The sequence below is a fragment of the Bison bison genome, unplaced genomic scaffold, assembly GCF_000754665.1.
Source record: "Bison bison bison isolate TAMUID 2011002044 unplaced genomic scaffold, Bison_UMD1.0 scf7180017845508, whole genome shotgun sequence".
Lineage (NCBI taxonomy): Eukaryota > Metazoa > Chordata > Mammalia > Artiodactyla > Bovidae > Bison > Bison bison.
In genome coordinates, this window is record NW_011476081.1 from 3896 (window position 1) to 12263 (window position 8368).

The 8368-nt window shown below is 55.0% G+C and overlaps 1 protein-coding gene across 1 annotated transcript; it reads left to right on the top strand.

Moving 5' to 3' along the window:
* Positions 1–3205: 3205 nt before the first annotated feature.
* LOC104985223 (serine protease HTRA3-like) lies at positions 3206–8040 on the top strand. The gene is made up of 3 exons (XM_010835284.1): positions 3206–3506; positions 5236–5331; positions 6928–8040. Exons 1-3 carry the CDS (start codon positions 3418–3420, stop codon positions 7091–7093), a joined length of 351 nt encoding a protein of 116 aa, XP_010833586.1. The 5' UTR covers positions 3206–3417; the 3' UTR covers positions 7094–8040.
* The last annotated feature ends 328 nt before the right edge of the window (positions 8041–8368 follow it).

The window sequence follows — 8368 nt, forward strand, 5'->3', positions numbered from 1 at the left end:
TGCATTCCTGGAATAAAGCTCACTTAGTCGTGATGTATTATCCTGCTTTATATATTGCTACGCTTGATTTGCTGAAAGCATTTCAAGGCTTTCCACGTCTACCTTCATGAGGAATGTGGGTCTAGTTCTCTTTCTGGTTTGGTGTTGGGATAATGAGTTGAGAAGTGGCTTAGGAAAAACATTCCCCCGTCTGTCTCTTCTACTCTCCGTTTCTACTGCAGTGCTATTTTACTTCTGACACATCTGGTCAGCAGTAAGTGGGGTTTCTCCCTGCCAAGCTGAGTGTCTTACAATTTAACTCAATTCTGACACTGTCTACCTGGAGATAGCATCAGACCCCACAAGTTAAGGGCTCAGTCCTATGACTGCCCCAGCCCTGCCTTCAGATGCCAATTGCACACTGACTATAAATCAGAATTGCCCATGACCCCTTTCTTGGGTTGGATCGTTTGCTAGAGCAGGAAGACTGTTTTCTCAACAGATAACCAGTTTATTGTAAAGCATATGTCTCAGGAACAGCCTGATGAAGAGGTTTGTAAGGCGAGGTGTGGGGGAAGGATGCGGAGCCCATGGTCTCTGGGCGCACCTCCACACAATCGCCAACCCAGAAGCTCTTCAAACGCATCTTTCTGGGATTTTGTGGCGGCTGCACGACGTAGGCATGGTTGACTAGGCTGTGTGTGTGTGTTAGTCACTCAGTCGTGTTCGACTCTGTGCGACCCCATGGACTGGAGCCCATCTACTGTCGACCGTGGCTTCTCTGTCCATGAGGTTCTCCAGGCAAGAATACCAGAGTGGATTGCCATGCCCTCCTCCAGGGGATCTCCCCGACCCAGGGATTGAAGCTGGGTCTCCTGCATTGCAGACGGACTCTACCATCTGAGCCACAAGGGAAGCCTCTGAATAAGTTATTAGCCACTGGCAATTGATTCAACCTCTAGTTCATCTTCTCTCCCTGAAGCAAGGCAGAGAAGGCTGAGGAGAAACGTTCCAATCTTCCAATTACGTGGTCGGTTCCCCTTGCAACCAACTGACACCCTTAGGGGCTTTCCAAAACTTACCTCATTAACATAAAGTCAAATGTGATTGAAAGGGACTTGTGAATAACGAAAAGCCAAGTGAGAGTTAGACCATAAGGAAGGCTGAGCGCCAAAAAACAAAAAAAACAAAAAAAAAAAGGAAGAAGAAGGCTGAGTACCAAAGAATTGATGCTTTCAAACTGTGGTGCTAGAGAAGACCCTTGAGAGTCTGTGGACAGCAAAGAGATCGAACCAGTCCATCCTAAAGGAAATCAACAATGGAATATTCATTGGAAGGACTGATGCTGAAGCTGAAGCTCCAGTATTTTGGCCACCTGATGCAAAGAAAATTGTCACATTGGAAAAGACCCTGATGTTAGGAAAGATTGAGAACAGGAGGAGAAGGGGACGACAGAGGATGAGATGGTTGGATGGCATCATTGACTCAATGAACAGGAGATGGTGAAGGACAGGGAAGCCTGGCGTGCTGCAGTCCATGGGATTGCAAAGAGTCGGACACGACTGAGTGACTGAACAACAATAACAATTTCACCTTTAGAGGTCTGGAACTATTTCAGGAGCTGTGAGAAAAAAATGTCCCTTAGAAATCTGATCACTTTAGGGCAGTACAAAAGTTTCAGGAGCTATGTGTTAGGAACCCTGGATGAAGACCAAAATATGTATACATTTCTTATTATTGGTCACAGTATCACAGAAATAGCCACTCATTTTCAGTTTCTAGAACCGTTTGTGTAGAACTGATATGGTATCTTCCTTAGGCATCCGTTAGGCTTCTCCTATAAGACCGTCTGGGCTTGAAGTTACTTTGTGGCAAGATTTTTAACTACTTCAATTTCTGTAATAGATGCGGGGCTATAAAAAGTGTTGGTCTCTCAGTCTTATCTGACTCTTTGCAGTCCCCTGGCCTGTAGCCCACCAGGCTCCCCTGTCCATGGCATTCTCCAGGCAAGAATACTGCAGTGGGTTGCTGTTCCCTTCTCCAGGTGATCTTCCTGACCCAGGGATGGAATCCAGGTCTCCTGCATCACAGACAGATTCTTTACTGTCTGAGTGACTAGGGAAGCCCATATAGGGCTATGGAGGTTATCGTTGCTTCCTGAGTGAACTTTCATAGTCTGAAATTTTCAAGAAATTGGTTCCGTTTACCTCTGTGGTCAGGTTTATTGAGCCCTAGTTGTTCATATTAGTCTCTTATCTTCTTAATACCTATCGAATCTGTAGTGATGTCACCTCTCCCATTCTTGATACTGATCATTGTGTCTTTTTTCCCCCTAATTAGTCTGGCTAAAAACGTATCAATTTTGTTGATTACCAAACATCAACTTTTGGTTTTCATTTATTTTCTCCACGTTTTCCACTTTCTATTTCTTTGATTTCTATTCTTTATTATTTCTTTTCTTCTGCCTACATTAGATATCATTTGATCTTCTTTTTCTAGTTTTAAGGAGAAGGCTGAAGTCACTGATTGGATATCTCTCTTTTTTTCTGATATTGGTACTTGTAGTGCTATTAATTTCCCTCTAGGTACAGCTTTGCCTCCACCCCACGAAGTTTGGCATGTTGTATCTGGTTTTGTTTTTTCAATTTAAAATGCTTTCTAATTTCTCTTTTGATCTATTCCTTAAAGTTGGGTTATTTAGCAGTATGTATATTTACTTTCTAAGTTATTATGAATCGTGTAGAGACCTTGTGGTTTAATTCCACTGTGGCCAGGGAGCACAGTTTTGTGATACGACATTTAAAAATGTGCTGAGACTGCTTTAGTGTTTGTTGCTGTTGTTCAGTCGCTCAGTCGTGCCCGGCTCTTTGTGACCCCACGGAATGCAGCACACCAGGCTTCCCTGTCCTTCACCATGTTTAGGGTTAGACTATGTGAAGGTTGTTGTGGAGTCTAAGACACCTGCTAAGTCACAGGCTGGAGAAGCTGGGGGCACAGAGCTACCACCTTAGCCGTCTATGTTTGTATTGCTCCAGCCAGGGGCCTGCCACGTCGTTAGAGCTCACTGGGTGTTATCAATTAATATCTGGTTTTTGGAGAAGGCAGGAGAAGGTGACCAGTTCAGATCACGGCAAGGCGACTTGGGGAGCCTGTGGGATGGAGGCTGGGGCAGGTGGGTCCACTGTCCACTGGGGTCGGGTAGGGGGCCCAGCAAGAGAGCAGATGTCAGAGCTGATGTGGGTGAATGGTGCCCAACCATGAGGGAGGGCCCGAAGCCCCCAGATCAGAACCACGGCCTCTCCCAGGCCCTCAGGAGTAGCCACGTGGGGAGCGGTGCCTCTGGGCTCCTGAGGACACAGGGTCTGGGCTGGCCCCAGGGGCACAGCTCCTGCTGCCTCTGCTCCCTGCCCAGGCCCCTCGGGGAGTACTGAGGCCTCCATGGCAGCTGTAACCAAGTCCCGACATGCTCTGTTTCTAGACTGGAAGAAGCGCTTCATCGGCATCCGGATGAGGACCATCACGCCAAGGTGAGTGTCCGAAGGATGCTGGCGCCCGCCGCCCCTCACCCCCACACTCCTCCCGGGCCCTGGCCCCAGTGGGCCTGGCCACCGGCAGGTGCTCCCATGGACCAGACGCATCAGGCTTCTGAGCCTTTGCTCAGGTCAGTCCCGCGGCCTGGAACACCTTTCCCCCTCAGCCTGATCCAAAGGACTCCGTTCAGGTGCTCCTCCTCCAGGAAGCCTCCCAGATTAGTTTTCCTGGGGCTACCGTAACAAATCACCCCAAGTTAGTGGCTTAAAACAACAGAAATCCTTTCTGTCAATAGTTCTGGAAGCCCTCAGTCCAAACTCAAGGGATCAACAGGGCTGAACTCCATGGATGCTTCAGGGAAGGGTCCTTCCTTGTGTCTCCCAGCTTCTAGTGGTTCTGGGTGTTTTTTGGGTTGTATTTGCATCACTACAAGCTCTGCCTTTCTCATTGCATGGTGGGCACGTAGCCCCCAGATTAGAGCCAGGATATCTCCCAGACTCTCAAGAGCAGCCACGTGGGGAGAGGTGACTCTGAGCGCCTGATCACCCAGGAGCTGGGCTGGTCCAAGGAGGGTGGCCCCTGCTGCCTTCTCCCTCTTCTTTCTCTGATAAAAACACCAGCCATTGGATTTCGGGACCACCCTAAGTCAGGCTGCTCTCATCTCGAGATTCTTAACCAGGCGAATCAGCCAAGTCGCTATGTCTAAACAAGGTCACGTTCTGAGGCCTGAGCAGACTTGAATTCTGGGAAGGGGACACCATTCTCCCTGCCCGGAGGCCACTTCAAGGGGAGGAGATGTCTCCTCTTCAATTGCACAGCTGCGCTTCCCTCCCCAGCTTGCACTGGGTCCCCCGATGTGAGAGCTGCCCACTCCCAACCTTGGCCACAAGCTCTCTGTGAGCAAGGGCTGTGTCCTGCTCACCCCCAGGGCCGGGACTATAACAGAGCAGGTGTCTGCAAATTCTGAGTGCATGAAATAGGGGAGGGGCTGGGGAAGAGGAGGGACAGGGAAGAAGGAAGGGAGGCCGAAGGGAAGAAAATGCAAAGTCCAGGGGTTTGGAGAAGGAAGAGGTCACTGCGCTGGGGAGCTCTGGGGCTAACTCAGCTCATCTGAGGGACCCTCCCACCCACACAGTCCCTAAGATGACATTCCTTCCTGTGTCGGCAGCGGTTCCTCTAGGGAGTAAACCTGAAAGCAATTTGGAATCAAGACCAGTGTGTCAATTTACCATCTAAAGGTGTCATTTTTCTCTTCCGTCCAGCCATCCATCCACCCGGCCTTCCGTCCAAACGTCCGTTACACCATCCTTCCAGCCTTCTGTCTCTCCACGTTCACCCGTTGTCTGTTCATCCTCCTTCTGTCTGCCCGTCTATCCGTCACTCTTTCCTTCCCTCCGTCCCGCCATCTGATCTCCCATCCCTCTTCTTTCTTTCCCTCCTTACCCCTCCTCCCGCTCATCCTCCCGTCTGTCCGTCACTCTCCCCTCTCCACACTTCGAATCATCCACCCTCACTGAGATTTCTTTCGAGGAGCCCGAGCTCAGTGGGGGTCACAGACAAGAACCAGTGACAACCCAGAGTGGTCAGTGGCAGGCCCCTGAAGCGTGGGGACACAGAGGAGACTCCTCGTCCTGGGTGGAGGAGGGGACGAGGGGACAGCTTTGTACTGAGGAGTGAGCTTAGAGGCCCAGAAGAAGTGCCTTAATAGTGGAACTGTCTTTTCAGTTTGGTGGAGGAGCTAAAGGCCAGTAACCCAGACTTCCCAGCAGTCAGCAGTGGGATTTATGTGCAAGAAGTTGTTCCGAATTCACCTTCTCAGAGGTAGGCTCCACCGGAGGAAGCAAGGAGGTTGGGCGGGTGGGCTCGGGGCCTGGGCCGGACTTCACTGACCTTGCATGACCTTGAGCTTCCTGGCAATGTGGTGTAACGTGAAAATGGCAGGCGGGATCCTGGCCAGTCCTCTAAGCTGGGCTCAGGCTGGAGGCCGAAGGCCGTCCCCTCCTTGGCCCAGAATGTCCTTCCCTTTGGGTCTGGAGAGACAGGGCAGTGGAGGTCCTCACCCCCCAAGCTGAGAACTGCATGCCAGCCTGACTCTCACCAGCCTTGCGGGTCAGCCTGGGTCTTTCCTGGCCAGTTTCCTCATCAGCAAAATGGGTATGATTCTGCCTACTCTTCCTCCCCCACGGGACACTGTCAAGATCAGTTAGGGGACAAAGCCTTGCCTTCTCGGAATCTGAGGACGAGGGAAAGGTCGAGTGTTGCAGCGTGGTGGGCTGAAGCAGGCCGTGCGGTGGGCGATGGCACGCGTGATCCTGTGCCCTGGATCGGCGCTGAACAAGCGCCCGCCCTGCCTCCTCCCTGGCGTCCCTCTGTGCAGTGGGTGGGCTCCTTTGGATCCTGCTTCTAAAGTGTAGCTTCAGGAGCAAGAAGTGGCCCATGTAGGGTCTGGGGCCGCTCTGGGGGTGGCGAGTGGAGCCAGGCAGGAGGGTATCCCAGCCCCTTCAACCCAACAGGACCTGTTCTCTCTGTTTTGTGTGCTGGGCTGGAAGATGCAGATCCCTGGAGTCTTCCTGCCCTGAACACAGCACGCGTGCTCAGCCCACAGCTGCCGTGCAGTAAAAATTGTCGAGATACAGATCTGTGATGCCAAAGAGTAATCACCCCCAACTCAGGCTCTCTATTTGGGGGTGCTGGGGCAGCAGGCAGGCATCAGGGAGAGTGGCCACACGCAGGGTGCCCTGGACAGGGGAGCTTGGTGGCGACGGTGGCTGCGGCTGACCCAGGCTGGGTCGTGAGCTGGGCGTTCCAGCTGCGTCCCCTCAGGGGCTCCTCACTGCAGCCTTCGAGGTGTGGGCTCTCATCCCATTGCTCAGATGGGAAGACTGAGCCTTAACGCAGTCAGTCCTCTGAGGTCATGCAGCTAGCTCGTGTGGATCTGGGTCCTGTCACCCGCGAACCTGACCTCGGTGCCACTCTGCCTGCCCTCTGGATGGAGGGGAAGGTCACGGCAAGTCAGGTGCAGAAGGGGGCTGGCCTCGCTCGTTCCAGCCCTGACTGGAAGTCCTAGCAACTGCCGCAGTGGTGGAATCAATACCCTGGACCTCGCTGTGATTTGCCAAGAGCGTCCCCACCCAGGGCTGCAGTGGCGGGAACCGAGGCTCACGGAGCTGCATCCTTGGCCCAGGTGGGGAGGCCGCAGCCAGAACGTGACTCCATTCCCCCTGCTGTACAGAAAAGTCAACCGACAAAGCGTTAGCCGGTGGTTGGACAGTGGCCTCTGCCCGGGGTGAGAGCCTGGCGGTCAGGACCCTGTTCTCACCTGTTGAAATGACTTTCCTTAAACCTGCGGCTGTTAGAGGCACCCAGGCCCCGGCCTCTCGGGGAGGAGCTGTGACCGCCTCTGTCTCCCGTTGGCAGGGGGGGCATCCAGGATGGAGACATCATCGTCAAGGTCAACGGGCGGCCCCTGGCCGACTCGAGCGAGCTGCAGGAGGCCGTGCTGACCGAGTCCCCCCTGCTGCTGGAGGTGCGGCGCGGCAATGATGACCTGCTCTTCAGCATCGCGCCCGAGGTGGTCCTGTGAAGGTGGGGCCGTCTCCCCCAGCCCCGCCCGTCGCCAAGGACCGGGGCCCGCGGGCTGGCTCCCTCCAGAGCCGCTGCCCCCGCGGGATCAGGACGAAGGACCCGGGTCGGTCCTCAGCACAGCCAGCGGACTCTTCCCGGCATCCAGGACCGGAGCCACAGGCTGGCTGGGCTTCGCCGGGGGCCCGCATCTCAGCCGCATCACAGTGCCCCCCACGCCACCCCCAAATGCTCCGGGGGGCCCCCCACATTCCCAGATCTAGAAGACTCTCGTATTCCCCCTAAAGCCCCTCCTCTCTCCCACCTTCCTGCCTTTGCACCCGTCCGTAGGGTACTTCTCTGTAAACGCCTGCCGTTCCTTCCCCACCCGCACCTCCCCAGCTCTCGCTGATCAGGTCTCAGGCCCCCAGCCTCCTCCTCCTCTCCCTGGGGTGTCCCTCTGCCCCCCACAACACAGCTCCCATCACCTTAAATGACCAGGGCTGTCTGCCTGGCTCACCTGCCCCCACTGAGAGTCCGGTGTGGCGGGTCTGGCCAGAAGCTGGCACTGTGAAGCATCCCCTGATGACCTAGCCGAGCCCTAGGGCTTGGCGACCAGCCCCGGCCTCCCAGGTGGGGGAGAAGCAAGCAAAGAGAGAGCAGAGGGTGTCTCCCACCCCTGCCTCCTGGGAGGCTGGCCTGTCCTCCCGGAGAAGACCCTGGGGTGGGGTGGGGACTGCGGAGGAAGCTGGGACCCGCGGGCAAGGGGAGGCGAGGACTGAGCCGCTGGCCTCCCCAGCTGTTCCGCGGGTAGCGGGGACTCATGGCATCCCCAGGAGCTCAGGTGGTCCCCTCTCGGCGGAGAGTCTGTTTCCGGGTGACCCCATGAGCTCCCCAGCGCAGTCCGGCCCCCGAGTTGCTTGTACTGTATGTTTCTCTACTGTATGGAAATTAAAGTTTACAAGCACGTGGTTCTGGGCCAGCCAGGGCACGTCTGGGGTCCCCTGCCTGCTGCTGCACAGCTCCTCCTGACCCAGAGCCGACCCGTCCGTCAGCAGGCACAGAGACAGCGGCGGGGTCCGCCGCCCAGAGCAGCGCCTGAGCATCGCCATGCCCCAGCCGCCCCACCCTCAGCCCCGGGCTCCCCACTTTGACTCCTGGCCCCTGGTCCCCAGTAAGATGCCTCCCCTCCCCATTGCAGGAGCCTCTCCCCCGACACAGGAGGGTCCTGAGACCACCCACCTCCTGGCAGTGGCCTCCTGGCCACTTGGAGAGGTGTCTGGCTGGCAACGGCGAG

Bases quoted from the DNA above. Each gene is read 5' to 3' on its own strand.
- LOC104985223 (XM_010835284.1), top strand. From the start codon at position 3,418: ATGGCAGCTGTAACCAAGTCCCGACATGCTCTGTTTCTAGACTGGAAG. The intron at 3,507-5,235 runs GTGAGTGTCCGA...CTGTCTTTTCAG, and splicing joins ATGAGGACCATCACGCCAAG to TTTGGTGGAGGAGCTAAAGG. The intron at 5,332-6,927 runs GTAGGCTCCACC...TCCCGTTGGCAG, and splicing joins CCGAATTCACCTTCTCAGAG to GGGGGGCATCCAGGATGGAG.